A 23949-nucleotide genomic window follows, 5' to 3' on the forward strand; every position below is an offset into this window, starting at 1 on the left:
TTTAACCAATAATATCTCTAATGTTAACACAAATAACAAGGGCGATAACGGACACCCTTGCCTTGTGCCCTTCTCAATATTACATGCTTCTGTCAGACTATTGTTAACTATAATTCGGGCAGTTTGTTTTTGATATAATGCCCTAATCGGTTGTAAAAAATCTTCCCCAAAATCCATTTTGTCTAAAACTTTCATCAAGAATTGCCAATTCAATTGATCAAAAGCTTTTTCAGCATCTAGAAAAATTAGCGCCGCAGGGATCTGGTTGTTCCTTTCCAAAAACTCTAACACATCAACTATATGCCTCACATTATTTTTCATTTGCCTACCACTAATAAACCCCGTTTGGTCCCCATGAATCACCTGTTGCAGAACCCTCATCAGTCTATTAGCCAAAACCTTAGCAAATATCTTGTAATCTGTATTTAAAAGCGATATCGGTCTATAATTTTTAACTTGAGTAGCATCTTGGTCTTCCTTCGGAATCAAAGAAATAAAAGCTGTTCTCCAAGACGGTGGCACCTTTCCCCCCCTCTGGATTGTCTGGAACAGTTCCTTTAACGGTTTCATCATCTTTAATTGTAAATTTTTGTAGTAAGCCGCAGACAAACCATCCGTACCTGGTGCTTTATCCACCTTCAATTCCTTAATTGCTGTAAAAATTTCTTCTTCTGTAATTAATTGATTCATCTCCTCTTTTTGTACTTGCGTAAGAACCGGGATGCTAGCATTCTCCAAATATATATCGATATCTTTTTCATTAATCTTCTCCTTAGCATATAATTTAGAATAAAAATCCACAAAAGCATCCTTGATAAGATCCTGTTGAAACACAACCCTTCCTTTATACTCAATTTTGTCTATATTAGAAGCCCTTTGTTTTTTCCTCAATCTATAAGCTAACCATCTACCTGGTTTGTTAGCGTTGCAAAAAGTATTATGCCTGGCAAACCGCAAATTGGTTGCCACTTGGTCAGCCATTAATTTATCAAATTGTCCTCTTAACAGTTTAATAGCCTCCTTAGTCTTCACATCCTCTGAATTCAAAATCAAAGCCTTTTCTTTTTCCTTTATTTCATTCTCCAGTTCTTTCCTCCTAGCTTCCACAGCACGTCTATGTTTATTGTTCATATATATCAACACCCCTCCCATATAGGCCTTGCTAGCATCCCAAACCATGTCCATAGAAGTGCCCTTATTCATATTAATTTCAAAAAAATCCTTCATCCGGTGTTTGCATTCTTCCACATTTCTCTGATTTCTAAACAACTTCTCATTTACGCGCCACGAGCGCCTGTCTCTATTCTCCTTATCAATCTCTAGCCAAACTGGACTATGATCAGAAATAGTTCTTGCACAAATCTTCACCTTTTTAGTCCTTAAAAAAAATCATTAGTCAACAAAATAAAATCGATCCTGGAAAAAGATTGATGTCTGTTGGAATAAAAAGTATAATCCTTTTCCTGCAAATGTCTCTCGCGCCAAATATCTCGCAGTTCCAAGTCATCCTTCATTTCAAAAAAAGATTTAGGCAGTCTAGCATGACTTGGAATGCGCTTAAAAGCTCCAGCCTTGTCCATCTGTACATCCAAAACACCATTCCAGTCCCCCATAAAAATAAAAGATTTATAATCCAACTGGGTAAGCTTTGTATGAAGTAAACTAAAAAAGTCAGCTTGTTGTTGATTAGGAGCATATAATCCAACTAAAAGCGTCTTTTTACCTTCTAGCAGCAACTCTATCATAACGTATCTTCCATGCTTATCTGCTTCGATTAAGTTTGCTGTTAGAACACTTTTAACATAAACAACCACTCCATTTTTCTTATTCATTGCAGAAGCGACAAATTGCGTACCCAACCTTGAGTTCGATAAATACTTTTGATCCACAACCCTAATATGCGTTTCTTGCAAACATATAACATCTATCTTGAATTGTTTTAAATATTGAAAAACTTTCTTCCTCTTCTGTGGTGAATTTAGTCCATTAACGTTCCAAGTTAAGAATTTAGCTGCCATGCATGTCATCCCAAAGCTCTTGGAGCACTGCTTTGATAGGACTATCTTTTTTAGGCCGTGCTCCTCCCACTGCTTGGCTGTAAGTACGTTGTGGAATTTCCATAGACTTCTGCTGATCTTGTTCTTTTGTCTTTTTTGATCGTTTTAAAGCAGCACGCGTCACCCTCTGCTCTCTAGGATCATCCAAGGAAGTTGTAGCTTGATCTCCTCCAGCACCATTCTCCTCTGTCTGCCCATCTTCATCCTCCTGATGTTCTCCTTCTCCAGATCCCTTTGCAGCTTCCAAAAGTGATAATGGGGTTGCTTTTAAAACATTATTGTAAAAATCACGCGCTTGCTTCACAGTAACCAGACGGTACCTTTTACCTTCATGCATCACCATCAACCCAACTGGGATCTCCCATCTGAACCTTATATCTCGTTGCTTGAGCTCTTGCACAAGAAATGTAAAATCCTTCCTTCTCCTTAAAATCTTTGGAGGAATTTCTTTTAGAACCAAAACTTCTTGATCAGCAATCACAACTTTAGTATCATAGGCAGCTTGTATAACTTCATCTCTAGTTTCCCTTTTTGCAAAATAAACCACCACATCTCTAGGCAGCTTTCTCTGTCTGGCAATCCATGAATTCACACGAAACACTTTGTCCAAGCCTCCTTTTATTTCAGATGCTGGCTGATTCAATACCACTTCAAAAGCCTCAGAGACCAGCTGCTTTAGATCTTCCTTAATATCCTCTTTTAAACCTCTGATTCTAACAGCAAACTGCATCTGGTAATATTGAGCAAGACTCAATTCTTTATCCATTTTGTCTCTTAAATCCTCATTCTCCAAAACTTTTGCTTCTAATATGGCATTCTTTTGAGTCAAATCTTCCACTTTTTCGTCCAAATCTTCCACACATTCAGCCACTTTATGCACTGAAGACAAAATGTCTACCTTCATCACACTGAACTTCTGTTCCATCCTCTCTTCCATTCTCTCCTCCAATTTCTCCAATTTCTCCTCCATCTGTGCAAATTTATCACCCATTGATTCCAAAATTACCTGGGCATGTTTTTCAAGAGCATCTTGTAAATCCTTCGGTGTCAATACATCAGGAGGATGCAACGCCTGCAATGATGATTGTTGCACTGGAGAAGTTCCAGCACTCCGAAGAGTTTTAGGGGGAGGTTTAGCCGCCATCTTTTACTTTCAATTGTGACGCACTTTCACTTTAAGTTTAAAAAAGTTCATCAAGCTTGAGAGTAAAATAAAATAATCCTCTTCACCTTTTCCTCTTGTACCGCTCTGCCTGCTCCCTTTATTCCATAGTCCTTCCTTCAGGCAGGGGTGGTCGCAGACGCCTGGCTCTGCTCCAAGAAATCCGGAGCAGAGACGCTGACCAGCTGGGAGCAACCCAGGCTACGGGGGAGTTCGATCCTTCAGCCGCCCAAGCTAAAAGCTCAGGCGGCCCCGGAGAACTCGACCCCTACCTGGGGCCTCACCCCCTCCTCTTCTCCCGAGGAGGGGGCTTCAAATTCGCCCGAACAGCTGATCGGCGCTGTTTCGGGCGAAAATTACTCAGCTGAGCCGCGGGCTGCCCGGGAAGGCTGTCTCCGGCGCCGCGCAGCCACCGGAAGTCGGGTCAATATTTTAGTTTCTTGTATATTTATCTTAAATCCAGAAGCTTTCCCATATGATGTTATTATCTCCATCAACTCTACAACTGAGTAAGTCGGTTGACTTACTGTAATAACCAGGTCATCCGCAAACGCTCTTAGTCTATAATCCTGATCTCTTATTTTAATTCCCTTAATTTTATTTGAGCCTCGTATTTTAATCAATAATATTTCCAGTGTTAAAACAAACAGCAAAGGTGACAACGGACACCCCTGTCTTGTACCCTTTTCAATATTGCCAATCCAATTGATCAAAGGCTTTTTCAGCATCCAAAATGATCAGCGCTGCAGAGACCTGGTTATTTCTATCCAAGAATTCCAATAAATCTACAATATGTCTCACATTATTCTTCATTTGTCTACCACTTATAAATCCAGTTTGATCACTATGAATCACTTGCTGCATTACCTTCATTAATCTATTTGCTAAAATTTTTGCAAATATCTTATAATCAGTATTTAAAAGCGATATTGGTCTATAATTTTTGGCTTGGGTAGCATCTTGGTCTTCCTTCGGAATCAACGAAATAAAAGCTGTTTTCCACGATGGAGGCACTTCTCCTCCCAATTGAATTGTCCTAAACAATTCTCTTAAAGGTTCCACCATTTCTGACTGTAAATTTTTATAGTAGATGGCAGTCAAACCGTCTGTTCCTGGTACTTTACCCACCTTTAATTACTTAATTGCTAAAATAATTTCTTCATCATTTATCAATTGATTCATCCCTTCCCTTTGTTCTTGTGTAAGAACAGGAATATTAACTTCCTGCAGATATCTATCTATATCTATATTTTGAATCTTATCTCTAACATACAACTTAGAATAAAAATCAACAAAATCCTTTTTAATAAGATTCTGCTGATGCACCACTTTACCCTTGTACTCTATTCTATCTATATTACGTGCCCTTTGTTTCTTCCTTAACAAGTAGGCTAACCACCTACCCGGCTTATTGGCATTACAAAAGGTGTTATGTTTAGCATACCGTAAATTAGTTGCCACTTGATCTGCCATCAACATGTCAAACTGGCCTCTTAGTAAAGTAATTACCTCTTTGATCTTCCCATCAGATGGATTCAAGATTAAAGCCTTTTCTTTTCTCTTAATTTCCTCCTCTAATTCTTTTCGCCTAAATTCCAATTTACGTCTGTATTTATTATTCAAATATATTAACACTCCTCTCATATAAGCTTTATTTGCATCCCAAACCATCTCAATAGAAGTACCCTTATACATGTTCATTTTAAAAAATTCTTTCATCTGTTTTTTACACTCTTCCACATTTTCTTGATATCTAAACAAATTTTCATTTAGTCGCCAAGACCGTCTGTCTCCATTGTCTTTTTCTATTTCCAACCATACTGGACTATGATCAGATATAGTTCTTTGGACATACCTTAATCTTCTTAATCCTAGAAAAAAAATCATTGGTAATTAATACAAAATCAATCCTAGATAGGGATTGATGCCTATCAGAGAAAAAAGTAAAGTCTTTTTCTTGCAGGTTTCTTTCTCTCCAAACATCTCTCAATTCCAAGTCATCCTTCATCTCAACAAATGATTTAGGCAATCTAGCATGACTTGGTGTACTTTGAAAAAGGCCTCTTTTGTCCAATTGTACGTCCAAAACGCCATTCCAGTCTCCCATAAAAATACAAGATTTGTAATCCCACTGAATAATCTTGCTATGTAATAGTTTATAAAATTCTCCTTGCTGTTGATTAGGAGCATATAATCCAACCAAAAGTATTTTCTTGCCTTCTATTAATAGTTCAATTATAACATATCTTCCCTGTTTATCTGTTTCAATTAAACTAGCTGTTAAAGTATTCTTGACATAAATAACCACTCCATTTTTCTTGTCAGGAGCAGAGGCAATAAACTATGTACCCAGCCTAGAGTTTATCAAATACTTTTGATCAACTACTCGAATATGCGTTTCCTGTAAGCAAATAACATCATTTTTAAATTGTTTTAGATAATGAACTACTTTCTTTCTCTTCTGCGGGGAATTTAATCCATTAACATTCCAAGTTAGAAGCTTTGTCGCCATCTTTTGCGACCTGAAGCTTTTGGAGCGCCTCTTCCAGAATCACCTGCACTCTCTTCGGTTTTGCTCCTCCCACTGCTTCACTATAAGTAGGTTTTTGAGATGTAATTATGGCTTTCTGTTGTTCTTGCTCTTGTCTCATTCGTCTAGTTGCAGCCCGTGTCACTCTTTGATCTCTAACCTCTTCCATTGGTACCAAAATCTGATCCACTCCTGTAGTTTGCTGGGATTCTTCTTATTCAGCTGAATAACTCCTTCAGCTCCTTGTATACTCCCCCTTCATGGCTGACGCTCTCCTTCATCATTCCTCCTTTTAAGTTCCGAAGATGGTGAAGCCTGCCTTCAAAATATTAGCATAGAAATCTCATGCCTGCAAAACTGTGTTAAGATGATATCTTGTGCCTGCGTGCATCACCACCATGCCTACTGGAATCTCCCATCTAAACTGAATATCCCGTTTCCTTAATTCTTCTGCCAAAAAAGCAAATTCTTTTCTTTTCCTTAAAATTCTTGGAGGAATCTTTTTCAGAATTAAAACTTCTTGCTCTGCAACTGTAAATTTATTATTATAGAAGGCTTGAATAACTTCATTTCTAATTGCTCTCTTCGTAAAATAAACCACCACATCTCTAGGTAGCTTTCTTTGTCTTGCAATCCAAGAGTTAACACGAAATATTTTATCTATATCCACCATAATATCTTCTGCTGAATGCCCCAAAACCTGTTCAAGAGCTTGTGACAATATTTCTTTCAAATTTTCCTTAGGACCTTCTTTCAAACCTGATTCTCACAGCAAACTCCATTTTGCGATACTGTATCATTATCACATCATCATCAATCTTTTCCATCACAGTTTCACCATCCAGCATTTTAGCATCTAGTCTCATGTTATTTTGACTAAGTTCTTCCACTCGGTCATCCAGATGTTCAATACACACTGCCAATCCTTGAAATGCAGCCAAAATGTCTGCTCTTATCTCAGTATTCTTCTCCTCAATAAGTTCAGCTATTTCCTGGGATTGTATTTTTAAAGCATCCTGCAAATCTTTTATTGTTAAAGCTGGTGCGGGTGCGGGTGCCGCGGGAGGAGGCATCAGAGCCTGTAATGAAGACTGCTGAACTGGTGAAGCACCAGCACTTCTAGGAACTTTAGTTGGTTTGGAAGCCATTTTAACACCGCTTAATTCTATTGCGCACTTTCACTTTCCGCACCGCTTTCAACTTTTTCCACAAAATACTCTGAGTTAAAGTTCAAATACTTGTTATTACAGCATTCTCCTGCACAGCTCTGCCTGCATCCAAGTAATCCACAATTCACTATTGATAGCAGGGATGGTTGCAGCATCCTGCTCTGCTCCAAAGCCTTGGAGCAGAGGTGTCCTGGAGTCTGGAGCAAACTCAGGCTTCGGGGGGGCTCACACCCTTCAACCACCAGAGTTTAAACTCTGGCGATCTAGGGGAGCTCTACCACTGCCTAAGCTCTCACCCCCTCCTCTTCTCCCGAGGAGCGGGTTTCCAAGCCACCAAACAGCTGATTGTTGCTGTTTTTGGCGGCTCTACGGAAAACAGCGGGGCTGACAGCTGAAACGGCTGCCATCAACGGAGCCTTGCCACCCGGAAGCCCCAGAAAATTTTGATATTGTAAACACAGTGAATTCAATTTATTCTATCTTTATTTGCTCCCCCCCTACTAGTACTTTAAGTAAATGTGGAAAATTTTATCCAGCATGTTGCCGTATAAATGCTTTTTACTTGCTTCTGATTAAAAAGTAAAAAGATTCTCATTAGTAAACATTTTGTTCAACAGGTTACTAAGTAGTACCCTACAAAACAAAACAACCTGCTTTCTTTAGTCAGGAAAATAAATAAGCTGAGTTATAATATGTGCATTATAGTCACCATTCATATTGAAATGTAAATAGCAATATTTACTAATATCTTAAATTTTTCAGGAAGTTGTTATATTTGCTTCAACTTCAAAGGCACTGATTTATTTTATCATCAGAGTTAAAAAATGAAAGGAACAATATTTTTAATAAGTCCCAACTCTTCTTATACTTGTTAATACAAACAACCATGATATTTGCCAAACAAAAAAGTATTTTATATCTTTTACCTGGAAATGACAAATGAATTGGGATTTGCAGATGACAAACTAGAATGCTCATTTTTCAGATTTTTTTGATACCAAACAGCCCTTGCTCCCAATTCCTTTCCTTTAAAAATGGTCAGCAATTCTTCCAGGAATGCAGATGATGGGTAAAGCTGAAAGCGCAACTCAAAACATATCTTAAGCTGCTCTACAACTTGCAGGATTTCTCTGACAAGGAACAGTTGACAGAAATAGATTCTCTCAAAAGCAGAGTATATGAAGATTAACTATTTCTAACAGATCAAAAGAAAGATGGTAAGGACTTTATATTGTTTAGTTTGGTAGATAGGATTTAAGAGTTTTTCAAATACTGGGAGTTCAGAAGTCCAATCTAAAAATGTAAATTCTCCTGGGTATTCCCCTTCATTTGATCATTCTAATTAAGAACTAGGAGCTCAGAATAAAAGATTTATAATCTTGTTCTTTTTTTCTTCCGCCAAGTCATTTGCCAACCAATCAATTTCAATTATTGATTTCTATGATTTCAAAGAGCACGTACTATATGCTTTCAAGCAAATTTCTGATGCTTATAAAGACTAGCATTTTAACCTTTACTACGAAGTTAAAGTCCTACTTACTCACAGAACTGCAGGACACACAGAGCCCTGGCAATATGCAACTGAGGATAAAACAAGAATATTACAAAAGTATAAACCGAGAAACAAGAACACACATTAAAACATATTACCAAAAATATTCTTGTAAATTCTGTTATGAGCATATTATTTATATTTACATATCTAACTCTGTGCTCTTTAAAATTCAGGGTGGGATCACAGAGAGTAAATAATGATAGACTTCATCTCAAGAACAGGTAGCTTCATTCTTCAACAGGCAGTAGATTCTGTGTTGGTAACAGCTCCTTTGCCACACAAACACATTTATCATGAGCCAAACAGTATTGCCTCTTGCAAAGGATTAAATACAAATGCCTGCTTTATGGGAGCACAATTCACAGTATTAAGAATGGGATAATTCATAAAGACAAGCAGGGAAGGTAGCATTTCACAGTTTGCCTCTAAGCTATAAATAGTCATGGTATTTTCAAGAAAGTTCTTCTTCAGAGCTTTAAGTGTTCTACATACTTCACCTTTCATTGCAGACATAGAATATCATGCAACTTGTTAAATAATAATATTCAACACGTACCAAGTTTTCTTGGTTTCTGGCAGCTACTTTCTGATCATCTTCTCCCCCATTTTTCATGTATTTGACTTCTTCCACAGCTTTGATCCTATACTCATCTGGAAATTAAGAGAAAAAAAAAGACACATGTAAGAAGTACTAATAGAAAGTAGAGGGCTTACGGCAAATGAAAGAATGAATGAATATATATATATATATATATATATATATATATATATATATATATATATATATATATATATATATATATATATGTAGAATTGAAGGTGTAAAAGCAACGTTTCGACGAAATCCCATCCGTCATCCTCAGGCTGCTGGCTTCAGCTTCCTTCTTCTGGGAGAAGCATGTGGTAGTGACTGTTTGTTCCTCTTTTTTAAACTGCCAGAGGGGGTGTGTTCTGTGGGTGGAGGTGTGCTCTGATTGGGTGGGGGATTAGGTGTGTTCTGATTGCGTGGGAGTGTGTTTTGAATGGGGTGTGTGTTCTGATTGGTTGGGGGTGTGTTTTGAGTGGATGGGCTGGTCTTAGCTGCCAGCCTTAGACCTGAGCTGGTGAGTTGTGCTGCTTTTGTTCGGCTTCGTGTTTGTGGTGGTGCCATGTTTTTATAGTGGGTGTCAGTTTGCTTATTGTGTGGTTTGGAGGGGTTTAAAGTGGCTGATGTTGCAGCTGTAGTTAGGTTTCTGTTTTGTGGTTGTGCGTCGTTATCATTGTGGGTTCGGATTTGCTTTTTGAATGGTTGTGTGGTGGTGATGTCATGTGATGTTATCATGAGTTTGGGTCTGGTATCATTCTTGGTGGTCTATGGTCTGCCCAAGATACACAAAGAAGGAACCTCATTCAGACCCATAGTCAGCTCCATAGGCTCACCTCTACAAAATCTAGCCAAATTTCTTGCCAAACAACTACAGCCTTACGCAAATTCCATCACCTCACACGTACAAAACTCATTCCAATTCATAGAGATCATGTAAACTAAACTTACAGCCCTGTGACCTACTTGTGAGCTTTGATGTTGTATCCCTCTTCACCCAAGTGCCAATCAAAGAAGCCTTGACAGCTATCCTAAATAAATACAACCCCCCAAAACACATCCTAGATCTGACCAACCACTGCCTATCAAACACATACTTCATCTACAATGGACAAAGATACAAACAAATGGAAGGAGCACCCATGGGATCACCCCTTTCACCTGTCATCGCAAACCTCTACATGGAACACTTTGAAACCCTCGCTCTAGAAAAATCCAACCACAAACCCAAACTCTGGCTTAGATACGTAGATGACACCTTCGTAATCTGGCCACACGGCCAAGAAAAACTGGATGACTTCCTCACACACCTCAATAGCCTACACCCCAAAATACAATTCACCATGGAAACAGAAGCTAACAACCAACTTCCCTTCCTTGATGTCTTAGTCTACAAGAAATCCAACGGCTCCCTAGGACACACTATCTACCATAAAAAAACACACACAAACCACTATCTGAACGCACTCTCACACCACCACCCAGCACAGATCAACTCCGTAGCCAAGACACTCATCTCCAGAACAAAACACCTAGCTGACGAACAACACCTAAAAACCGAACTACACACTCTCACTAATGTACTAACAGCCAATGGATTCCAAAGAAACATGATTACCAACTTAATCCGAAGAGAGACACCCACAAAAACCCAAGACAGAGAACAAGAAAATGGCAAAGCCCTCCTCCCATACTTAAAAGGGACCACAGACAGAATCAGCAAGATCCTCCAAAAACACAACATCAAAACAGCATTCTACACAGACAGAAAAATATCCACCATCCTAAGAAACCCCAAAGACATAATTGGGTTAGAAAACCAAGGAGTATATGAAATCCCATGCACCACCTGCCCCACCACATACATCGGACAGACCAACAGAAGAATAAGTGCACGCATTGAAGAGCACAGAAACTCACTCAAAAAGGGAGAACAAACTTGGCCAGACTTCCGGTGGCTCCGCGGCGACGGAGGGAGCCTTCCCGGGCTGCCCGCGGCTCAGCTGGTGTTTTTTCGCCCGAAACAGCGCCGATCAGCTGTTCGGGCGAATCTGAAGCCCCCTCCTCGGGAGAAGAGGAGGAGGTGAGCCCCCAGGTGGGGGTTGAGTTCTCCGGGGCCGCCTGAGCTTGGAGCTTGGGCGGCTGAAGGATTGAACTCCCCCGTAGCCTGGGCTGCTCCCAGCTGGCTAGCGTCTCTGCTCCGGACTTCATGGAGCAGAGCCAGGCGTCTGCGACCATCCCTGCTTGAAGGAGAGACTATGAAAGGGAAAGAGCAGGCAGAGCAGTACAAGAGGGAAAGATGAAGAGATGAAGAAGATTTTATTTTACTCTCAAGCTTGATGGACTTTGCTTAAAACTTAAAGTGAAAGTGCGTCACAATTGTAAGTAAAAGATGGCGGCTAAACCTCCCCCTAGAACTTTTCGGAGTGCTGGAAATTCTCCGGTGCAACAACAATCATTGCTGCAGGCGTTGCATTCTCCTGATGTATTGACATCGAAGGATCTTGAAAAACATACCCAGTTAATTTTGGAGTCAATGGGTGTTAAATTTCTAAAGATGGAGGAGAAATTGGAGAAATTGGAGCAGAGAATGGAAGAAAGGATGGAACAGAAACTTAGAGAAATGAAGGTAGACATTTTGTCCTCAGTGCAAAAAGTTGCTAAATGTGTGGAGGTGCTGGATGATCAAGTGCAAGATTTGATTCAAAAGAATGCTTTATTAGAAGCAAAAGTATTGGAAATTGAAGATTTAAAAGACAAAATCGACAGTGAACAGAGCTTGGCTCAATTTTACCAGATGCAGTTTGCTGTGAGAATTAGAGGCCTAAAAGAGAATATTAAGGAAGATTTAAAGCAGCTGGTTTCTGAGGCTTTTGAGGGAGTATTGAACCATCCAGCATCTGAATTAAAACAAGGTATGGACAAAGTGTTTCGTGTGAATTCGTGGATTGCTAAACAGAGAAAGTTGCCTAGAGATGTGGTGGTTTATTTTGTAAAAAGGGAAATTAGAGATGAAGTTATACAAGCTGCCTACGATACCAAAGTTGTGATTGCTGGTCAACAAGTTTTGGTTCTAAAAGAAATTCCTCCAAAGATTTTAAAGAGAAGGAAGGATTTTATATTTCTTGTGCAAGAGCTCAAGCAAAGAGATATAAGGTTCAGATGGGAGATCCCAGCTGGGTTGAGCTTCATGTATGATGGCAAAAGGTACTGTTTGAGTAATGTGAAGCAAGCGCATGATTTTTATAATAATGTCTTGAAAGTAACCCCATCAACACTTCTGGAAGCTGCAGAGGGATCTGGAGAAGGAGAACATCAAGAGGATGAAGATGCACAGATAGACGAGAAGGGTACAGGAGGAGTTCAAGCTGCAACTCTTTTGGATGATCTTAGAGAACAGAGGGTGACGCGTGCTGCCTTAAAACGCTCAAAAAAGGAAAAAAAAATAAGATCAGTAGAAATCTATGGAACTTCCACAAAATATTTATAGTTAAGTGGTAGTTGTGTTTTTAAAAAAAAAAAAAAAAAGTTTTGGGATGCTATGTATGGTAATAGATTTTTTTTTTAATTTGGAATTAATGGACAACTTACTACAGAGGAAGAGGAAGAAAGTTTTGTGGGTTAATGTGGGTTAATTTGTGTAAGAACTATTTATTAATGTGCAAATGAGAATATGTTAAGGTAATAGTGAATTGTGGAAGAATATAGATGGGAATGATGCTAGTTTTCTTTTATTTTAGTTTTTTATATATATTTAGTATTATTAAGGATTGGTTTACTATATACAAGCTAGAGAGTGATGGATTTTAGAGTTTATAATTGTTAGTATATGATTGTTTATGATTGCCTTTTAGATATATACCTTGTATTTTGCTCTGGGAAGTCGGGGGGGGGGAGGGGGGAGGAGGGGAAGTGGAGGGGGGGAGGTAGGGGAGGGAGGAGGGGGAGGGGGAGGGGGGGAGATAGGGGGGAGGTAGGGAGGGGAGGAGGGAGGGGGAAGGTGGGTTTTTTTAAAGGAAAATTGTATTTTATAAAACTTTTCAATAAAAAAAAAAAAAAAAGGGAGAACAAACTTCATCCCTGTTCCAACACTTTGAAGCCACGGGACATGAAATTGATTTTAAAAAAACCAGAACTATCGCCAAAATTGAACATTTTAACAACAGAATAATCAGAGAAGCCATTGAGATAGAAAAACGCCCCCACAGCATGAACAAACAAGATGATACCTCTCGCCTACCAGCCATTTGGAAACCCGCCTTGATTGACAGACGAGTCCCAACCACCAAGAATGATACCAGACCCAAACTCATGATAACATCACATGACATCACCACCACACAACCATTCAAAAAGCAAATCTGAACCCACAATGATAACGACGCACAACCACAAAACAGAAACCTAACTACAGCTGCAACATCAGCCACTTTAAACCCCTCCAAACCACACAATAAGCAAACTGACACCCACTATAAAAACATGGCACCACCACAAACACGAAGCCGAACAAAAGCAGCACAACTCACTTGCTCAGGTCTAAGGCTGGCAGCTGAGACCAGCCCATCCACTCAAAACACCCCCCAACCAATCAGAACACACACCCCATTCAAAACACACTCCCACGCAATCAGAACACACCTAATCCCCCACCCAATCAGAGCACACCTCCACCCACAGAACACACCCCCTCTGGCAGTTTAAAAAAGAGGAACAAACAGTCACTACCACATGCTTCTCCCAGAAGAAGGAAGCTGAAGCCAGCAGCCTGAGGATGACGGATGGGATTCCGTCGAAACGTTGCTTTTACACCTTCAATTCTACGTGGGAAAAAAACTCGAATGACCAAAGATCCACATACAAACACCCGCAAAAACCTCAGAAAACACACACACACACACACACACACACACACACACACACACACACACATATATATCTCAGAGAACAAGCTATGTTAGTTTTCACGATGTCATTTAGCAGCTTAACTTTCTTTACAGTACTATCCTTAAACATTTTTTTTAAATTGAAGTATATCAATATGTTAAGAGAATTTTGATCAATGACCCCCAGTTCAAAATATAATTGAACGGTCAAATGTATACTTTTAATATCATTTTGAGCATACATGCCTAGCATATGCAATTGAAAAGCACATCAGAGAGTTGAGCCAATGCACACCTTCCTTACATATATCTTTTATCATATGTTGGGGTACAGGGAGTAATGAGTTAAAGAAAAAGAAACAAAACACGGGTTCATGAATAGGAAACTTTACTTTTAAATAATCTGAAGCACAGAGTAAAAAGCAAGCAGCAAATTTGCAAGTTTATTAATAATGATACCTAATCAAAAGAGATAAAAACAAGAAGAAAATGCAAACACCTAAAAAAGGCTCTCTCCCAAAGTGGCTGAGAGAGAAATAGTAATTGCTATTTATTCTAAGCAAAGATAGTAATATCAGTAGTCAGAGATAGTAATGACAGACCACAGATCATTTTTCTCACAGAACTAAATCCTAGTGTTATTAATGAAGCTGTCCAGTAGGAGATACATAACTCATAAAAGGAAATACATATCCTTTTCACACATTTACAAAACTTTCATGATGCCCTCTGTGGTACTACTGAGGGAACTATGAAAGAAGCTGAAAATGGCTGTGATTGTCCAGGGCTCCTGACTTTGCCGCCATGTAACTGATTCAGGATATGTAGTCCACCACATATAACCAGTCACTTAATGTTTGCTTGAATTTATGATGGATTCCCAAAAAGGTACTTATGACCCAGATTCAAAGTTCTAGCAACTGCCTCCAAAGGTCATGTGATTGCATTTTGGGCACTCAGGAACAGACCACAATTACAACCATTTGCAATGTTCCCCAGACATATGACCATCATTTATGATGTCTTTTGATGGAAACTGGTGCTTATTTCCAATTTCCGGCAAAAAAAAATGCCCCTGAGAATGGGTTCGCTTTACGCCTGCAACTTACAGTTTATGACGGCTGTAAAAATTGTAAAAATGTGTCAGTCACATGATGACCTTCTTATTAATCAGTACAACTTACAATCGTAATTTCAGGCTCAATTACAGTCATAAGTCAAGGACTGCATCTTCATCTATATCTTATTACATATTCAATTTCTTCCCTGCTCACAGTTCCTTATTTGGCTTTTTAATTTTTTTCTAATACCCCTACTTTTATCAATATCTTCTTCTCTTTTTATTTTTTGCCATTTTTTTCTATCAAAAATCCTTATCACTGCCAAAGGAAGCCTGCTGGATAACAGCAATAATAGAATAATTTTCAGGTGTTCATATCCTGTCATTGGGTTTTCACAAACATCGGGTTGGGGACAGGAAATATTATATTTATTTTATTTACTTGATTCTTATCCTTAATTCAATATCCTTTTCTCCAGGAATTACAAATAGCTTACTTGGGGAATCTTCCTTCTTCAATTTCCATAGCAACAACCCTTTGAGATAGTTCTGGCTGAAATTCATTGCCCCCCCCCCAAAAAAGCCACCAAATGAGTTTCAACAGAGGATATACAGGTGAACCTGGATCTCCCCTGTTGTTGTACAGCATGTTAACCATTATGCCACACAAGCTGATAGTAATGGATTAGAAAGACTCTTGAACACAGCTTGTGTTCCATACAGACTTCCCCAACTTGGGCCTTTCAGAAGTTTTAGAGATAACACATTAAAGTATGACTATATGCACATAAAATACAATTGTTGCCATTATGGGAGCCAGTACAAATTTAAAGTACATCAGATCCACCTTAAGACAAAATATAGCCTTAGTCCATCTATTACATTCACACTACATAATCAAGAAATACCAAATTAAAATATACAAGAGTCAAATTGCTCAATCTCTTAGTAGGATGCCTTTTATAGGTTCTTTTTTTTATTAAAGAGTTTTACAAAAACAAGATTTTACAATATATCCCCAAATCCCACCCCACCCTAAACCCACCCACTTCCCCCCCAAAATACAGGATTATAGTTATAATAATCATATTCTAAATAAAAGTTATGTATAATATACAATTAACCAAATTCATAATGTGCTTTAACTCCCCTTTAACATAGATACATACAAAGTACCAACACTAAGATCAATAACAATATCCCTCTAAAATCTACTCATAAGCTAAATAGAACTTTTTAGTCCCATATTTATTCTGAATATAATCTATCCATCTCCTCCAAACTGAAATATATCTTTCCTGTGAATGATCTTTCAAGTAAGCAGAAATCTTAGACATTTCTGCAAGATTCGAAACTTTAAACACCCATTCTTCTATAGTAGGCAAACTATCCTTCTTCCAATATTGTCCCACCAGTAACCGTGCTGCTGTTATCATATTCAACATCAGGTTGGTTTCTTTAACATCGCAATCTACAAACATCGCAATCTACAAACCTAAGGGTTCCGCCATTTGGAGAATGCTGTCTGGTGGCTCCCAGGGGGAGGGCGTTCTCTGTGGGCGCGCCTGACCTATGGAACCGTTTACCGGTTGAGCTCCGGATGGCTCCTGACCTTCGCTCCTTCCGACGCAACCTAAAAACCTATCTGTTTGAGCAATCCGGTCTGGTCTGACGCGTTCTGTTGTAATTATTATTGTAAGGTAACTTATCTTCTGCATTTGGGCATTAGGGTTTAATTTGTTTTCAATATCTGTATTTGTACATTTTGATATTTATGTCACTGTTCACCGCCCTGAGTCCTTAGGGAGAAGGGCGGTATACAAATCAAATAAATAAATAAATAAATAAATAAATAAATAAATAAATAAATAAATACAACAATACCCAATAAAAACAATTGCAGAGAAAACTTTATCTTTCTCTTAAAAATCTTTTGAATGTTCCACCAAATTTTAATCCAAAAAGCTTTTATATTTCTACAAGTCCACCACATATGAAAATAGGTGGCTTCTAAACTACCACATCTCCAACATTTAGACTGTAAGTTAGGATACATGTTAGACAACTTCTTGGGATCCAGATGCCATCTATAAAACATTTTATAACATTACATAATCAAGAAATACCAAATTAAAATATACAAGAGTCAAATTGCTCAATCTCTTAGTAGGATGCCTTTTATAGGTTCTTAAATAGTTACTAAAGACTGCTAATTTTTATTTCCTCATAATAGACTGTTGGATCTCGGTAGAACAGTCTTCTTTAATCTAGTGCCCTCCAAATTTGGTGATATATTTAATCTTAGAATTCATGGTCAGCATACCAAAAAACATTAGGTTGTCTTCCTTCGTCTCAGAATATTTTTTTAAAAAATGACATCTTATAAGTTCAAGAGATTTCTGTTACTTTAGAAAGATTTGTTTCTGCCCAACTAAGAAAAGCACAATTAAAATGTATGTTGTCAAAATGAAGAATCACCGCCAGAAGTAATTTGAAAAGTTTTAGTTCTTTGCTGAGAAAACAGAAGTGTCTCCTAGGTAACTTAACTGTCAATGTTAAAGAGAAATCTCTGATAAATTATGACCTATAGCAGTACAATATGAATCACACAGCAAGTACAAATATCTGTCTTGGAACTGACCCAATGCAGGCACTTTGAATTCAAGAACTGGACTTCCATGAGGCTGATGAGTAATTCAAATGTCGACATTCACAACTGGTAACTGTTGCAATAATTCAATTTCACAAATATTTCCTCCTGATGTTTGTACTAATCAAAATGCAATTCCTATAGGAATGTACAAGAAGAGACTACATGTATATCTCCCCAGCGATTTTGACAACACAAAGTAGGAACTGTTACCATGTTTTAATCACAATCCTGTAAATATTTTGTTGTATATTTTACTGATTTTATTTTACGATATTTTAAAGAAGTTTTGAAAGTTGGTTATCCCTAGGGATTTAGGAACAGACTTTATCTTTATAATAGTTCTACAAATCCAAAGTTGTCATAATTTTATCTAGTGGTTTTAAATAATTTTTAACTTTTTGAAAATATCTGGCAAACTGGCCAGTAGGAGTAGAGAAAACAACCTAATGGCATTTTAAATGGTGTTTTATACTTTAAAGCAGCATTTTTCAAACTTAGCAACTTTAAGATACTAGGAGTTGAAATACATGCATCTTAAAATTGCTAAGGTTGAGTAACACTATTTAAAGTCATAACATCCACTGTGGCCTTTTACTGATTATTACTATGACTTTAACTTTTTAAAAAAAATAAAAAAATAAAAATTCCATTTTTGACATTATCCAACTTTGATCAATAACATGATTTTCTGTTTTTTCATCTCTCTCTCCAATTATACAAAAATAATTCCCATATATTTCCATATTTTATTACCCAGGACTTTAAAAACTAAAAAAGGAATGGTGCTGTTTTATAGTTAGGGAGCATATGTGAAAACATTACTTAGCTACAAACAATACAATGAATTAGTGAATAATATCACAAATATGCCCCTTCATGGATTACTGCCTTGTTGTGGCGAAGGGGCTTGCGTAATTCAATGAAGCTATGAGCTATGCCGTGCAGGGCCACCCAAGGCAGAAAGGTCATAGCAGAGAGTTCTGACAAAACGTGATCCACTGGAGAAGGAAATGGCAAACCACTCCAGTATCTTTGCCATGAAAACCCTATGGACAGTACCAAAAGGCAAAACGATATGACACTGGAAGATGAGCCCCTCAGGTCGGAAGGCGTCCAATATGCTACTGGGGAAGAGCAGAGGGCTAGTACTAGTAGTGCCAGAAAGAATGAAGCGACTGGGCCAAAGCCAAAAGGATGCTCAGCTGTGGATATGTCTGGTGGTGAAAGGAAAGTCCGATGCTGTAAAGATTTTTTCTCCATAGGAACCTGGAATGTAAGATCCATGAATCAAGGAAAGCTGGACGTGGTCAAACAAGAGATGACAAGACTAAACATTGACATCTTAGGTATCAGCGAATTAAAATGGACAGGAATGGGTGAATTTAATTCAGATAACCATCAGGTATACTACTGCGGGCAAGAATCCCTCAGAAGAAATGGAGTAGCCTTCATAGTCAATAAAAAAATAGGAAAAACACTACTGGGATACAATCCTCAAAATGACAGAATGATCTCAGTTCGAATCCAAGGCAAACCATTCAATATCACAGTAGTCCAAGTCTATGCCCCAACCACCGGTGCTGAAGAGGATGAAATTGACCTGTTGTATGAAGCCCTACAGCACCTTATAGAACTAACACCAAAAATGATGTGAATGTGAATGCTAAAGTAGGAAGCCAAAAGATAACTAGAATAACAGGCAAGTTTGGCCTTGGAGTACAAAATGAAGCAGGGCACAGGTTGATAGAATTTTGTCAAGAGAATACAATGGTCATAGCAAACACTCTTTTCCAACAACCCAAGAGACGGCTTTACACATGGACATCACCAGACGGTGAACACAGAAATCAGATTGACTACATGCTCTGCAGCCAAAGATGGAGAAGCTCTATACAGTCAGTAAAAACAAGACCAGGAGCTGACTGTGGCTCAGACCATGAGCTTCTTGTTGCAAAGTTTAGGCTTAAATTAAAGAAAGTAGGGAAAAGCGCTAGGCCAGTCAGGTATGAATTAAATCATATCCCTGTTGAATATACAGTAGAGGTGACAAATAGATTTAAGGATTTAGATCTGATAGAGTGCCTGAAGAACTATGGACAGAGGTTTGCAACATTGTACAACAGGTAGCAACCAAAACCATCCCAAAGAAAAAGAAATGCAAAAAAGCAAAATGGCTGTCTGAGGAAGCTTTGGAAATAGCTGAGGAAAGGAGGGAAGTGAAAGGCAAGGGAGAAAAAGAAAGATATGCCCAATTAAATGCAGAATTCCAAAGAATAGCTAGAAGAGATAAGAATGCCTTCTTAAATGAATAATGCAAAGAAATAGAAGAAAACAATAGAATAGGGAGGACCAGAGATCTTTTCAAGAAAATTGGAGAGATGAAAGGAACGTTTCATGCAAAAATGGGCATGATAAAGGACCAAAATGGCAGGGACCTAACAGAGGCAGAAGAGATTAAGAAGAGGTGGCAAAATTACACAGAAGAACTATACAAGAATGAGCTTAACGTCCCTGATAATCACAATGAGGTGGTCACTGACCTTGAGCCAGACATCCTAGAATGTGAAGTGAAGTGGGCCTTAGAAAAGCTGAGCAACAACAAAGCTAGTGGAGGTGACAGTATTCCAGCTGAGCTATTCAAAATCTTAAAAGACGATGCAGTAAAAGTGCTACACTCAATTTGCCAGCAAATTTGGAAAACTCAACAGTGGCCACAGGATTGGAAAAGATCAGTTTACATTCCAATTCCAAAGAAAGGCAGTGCCAAAGAATGTTCAAACTATCGCACCATTGCACTCATTTCTCATGCTAGTAAAGTTATGATTAAAATTCTACAAGCTAGACTCCAGCAGTATGTGGATCAAGAACTACCAGAAGTACAGGCAGGATTTCGAAGAGGCAGAGGAACTAGAGATCAAATTGCTAACATACACTGGATCATGGAGAAAGCTAGAGAGTTCCAGAAAAACATCTACTTCTGCTTCATTGACTATGCTAAAGCCTATGATTGTGTGGATCATCACAAATTGTGGCAAGTCCTTAAAGAGATGGGCATACCAGACCATCTTATTTGTCTCTTGAGAAATCTATATGCGGGCCAAGAAGCAACAGTGAGAACTGGACACAGAACCACTGATTGGTTCAAAATTGGGAAAGGAGTCCGGCAAGGCTGTATACTGTCACCTTGCCTATTTAACTTATATGCAGAGCACATCATGAGAAAGGCAGGGCTAGATGAATCAAAAGTTGGAATTAAGATTGCCGGAAGAAACATCAACAACCTAAGATATGCAGATGATACCACTCTAATGGCAGAAAGTGAAGAAGAACTAAAGAGCCTCTTGTTGCGGGTGAAGAAGGAGAGTGCAAAATGTGGGTTGAAACTAAACATTAAGAAAACCAAGATCATGGCATCCAGCCCTCTCAATTCCTGGCAAATAGATGGGGAAGAAATGAAGGTAGTGACAGATTTTATTTTCCTGGGCTCCAAGATCACTGCAGATGGGGACTGTAGCCAAGAAATTAAAAGACGCTTGCTCCTTGGGAGGAAAGCCATGGCAAATCTAGACAGCACACTAAAAAGCAGAAACATCACCGTGTCAACAAAAGTACGTATAGTCAAGGCTATGGTCTTCCCAGTTGCAATGTATGGCAGTGAAAGCTGGACCATAAGAAAGGCTGAGCGCCAAAGAATTGAAGCCTTTGAACTATGGTGCTGGAGAAGACTCCTGTGAGTCCCTTGGACTGCAAGGCGATCAAACCGGTCAGTCCTAGAGGAGATCAACCCTGACTGCTCTTTAGAAGGCCAGATCCTGAAGCTAAAACTCAAATACTTTGGCCACCTAATGAGAAGGAAGGACTCACTGGAGAAGAGCCTAATGCTGGGAAAGATCGAGGGCAATAGAAGAAGGGGACGACAGAGAATGAGGTGGCTGGATGGAGTCACTGAAGCAGTAGGTGTGAGCCTAGATAGACTCCAGAAGATGGTAGAGGACAGGAAGGCCTGGAGGAACATTGTCCATAGGGTCGCGATGGGTCGGACACGACTTCGCAACTAACAACAACAATCACAAATATGATCCTCAATATGATTATCCAATCATAAAGAAAAAGAGGAGACTGGTGAATTTTATGATCAAGTGTAATTTGAACTTGATAGAAGATGCCAGAAAGATGTGATCCTTGTGATAGGTGACTGATGTCAGAATTTCATTTCTAACTATCTCCTATGAGCTAACCCCAAATCTCATCTCCCCCTGGATTCTGCCATTCCCAAGGGGTAGAGGGAATAGGCATGGAGTTTTATGGCTTTCACTTCCTCCTTTAAATGCAATCTTTGTTTATTCCGCCTGCCTGCTATCCATCACAGTATAATCAATTGCTTTCTCACTAGGCATTCCCTCTCATTTTATAGGCAACTAGGAAAGGGGGTGGAAAAGGGAGGAATGAAACTCTACGGAATCTGGTTTGTTTCTCTGAATGAAGTGTGAGGGGGGTGGAAATGATCCTGCTCCAAATGGACTGTTATCTCTCCCATGATGGGCTTACCACCTGGAGTTTGGCTGATCCGGAACTGACTGAATGAACTGTGGGGTGAGATTTGCTTGGGGACACTTTAAAAATATCGATCTGTGAGGGGATTCCTCAGATCCTGTCTAGTATGGCTGCTATTTCCTAATTCTTAGTAAAAGTTCCTGCTTGGAAAATCTTGTCTTCAAGAATCCTTCTTTCTTAAGATGTGGGCTGAAGTGGGTTCTGACAACTAGAATGCCAAAGTTGGAAACATTAAAGAAGAAAACATAGTTGGACTGTATGATTTTGGAAATAAAAATGAAGTAGGACAATGACTTATTAATCTCCTTGACTCCAATGATTTATTACAAATACCATCTTTAAACAAACAAAACAATGCCTCTACCCATGTATATCACCAGATGGAGTACCCAGAACTCAGACTGATTATACTATTGGTGAAAGGAAGTAAGGAGCTCAGTTATAGCATCAACTGAGCACACCCGATATGATCTTGACCCACCATTTTCAATGAGAACACTGGGAATCATCACCTGAACTCTTGAAACTTATTGACAAAGAACCCAGAGGAACTCTGGAATGAATTTAAAGAAGTTGTTAAAAATCAATGTGAAAAGAGTCTGTCAAAGAAAAAGAAACAAAAGAAAGCAAGCCAGATGTTAAAATAAAACCATGAACATTTCCTAGAACAGAAGCCAGAGCCAAAAATTCAGGAAAGAATTTACTACAAAGTATTTCAGAAAGCTGATAGAAGAAGCAGTATTACAATGCCATCAGTAAAGACATTGAAATAGACATGGGAAAAAAAGGAAGGGTCTTCCAAAGGATCTCTGAATGCAGAAGTAGATTACAACCTGGAATTGATTTGCTAAAGGATGACAAAGGAAGGATAGTAACTGATTTAAGGAAGATCAAAGAAAGATGGAAGAGTATACTAAAATACTTATGTAGCAGGGATATTAATGTTCATAAGATCTCAAAAAATACTCCCTACTTTTAAAAAACCTCTTGTATTGGATGATGAAGTAAGATCAGCACACTGGTCATTACCAAATTGGTAGGCTATAGGAACTGATGGTATACCTACATAAATATGGCAAGCAACAGAAGAAATGGCAGTAAAAGTTCTAACCAAGCTATGCTAGCAAATCTGGAGAATGACACAACAAATTGAAAGAGGTCACTTTAATTCCAACAGGGGAGAGACTTAACAGGGTGTGTAAGCTATTGCACAATATCCTGTCAGGCTCCAAAAATCAAGAAAGATGCACTAAGGTTCTTCTAAGCAGTTTCTTTTATTGTTCCTCACCCATAGAAAGAAATCTTGCCAAACTAAAGAAAACTATTTACACCATTAAATATATACTCTGAGAATTCCTAGGGAGGAGCTGTTCTGATTCTCTTCCTCCTACTCAATCTAAACTTCACTGTCTTTGGCTCCTCAAGAATGCACTCCCTGCCTCCTGGGAATCTGGATTACACTCCTTAATTTTATTTGCAGTGCTAGCAAAATCATGTTTAGGATCATCCAATGCAGATTAGAATTCTATATACAGAAAAAGAGGTTCAACTGGATTTTAGAAAAGGCCAAGAGTTATTGCTGATGCATGTTGGATAATTGAGAAAGCCAAAGAGTATCAAAAGTAAATCAGTAAATGATTATACAAAGTGTGGGGTATAAATAATATTTTATCCTTACATACTGTACATGATTCTAAAGTGTTAGATAGACAGAGCCATAACACTGAAATTGCCTAACGA

General features: G+C 38.6%; 1 protein-coding gene across 5 annotated transcripts in view; it reads right to left on the bottom strand.

The window, feature by feature from the left end:
• The window catches only part of LOC310638234 (uncharacterized protein C1orf21), a 279715-nt gene that overhangs the window by 158976 nt on the left and 96790 nt on the right, over positions 1-23949 (bottom strand). For 4 of the 5 annotated variants that reach the window (XM_083359102.1, XM_083359104.1, XM_083359103.1 and 1 more), the window contains exon 3: positions 9030-9124. In XM_083359102.1, coding sequence (XP_083215228.1) covers positions 9030-9124 — 95 coding nt within the window. Of the gene's footprint in view, positions 1-8458; positions 8500-9029; positions 9125-23949 lie in introns of all 5 variants that reach the window. The other variant, XM_083359105.1, reaches the window with a different exon arrangement.

This window comes from Vipera ursinii, assembly GCF_947247035.1.
Source record: "Vipera ursinii genome assembly, chromosome: 3".
Lineage (NCBI taxonomy): Eukaryota > Metazoa > Chordata > Lepidosauria > Squamata > Viperidae > Vipera > Vipera ursinii.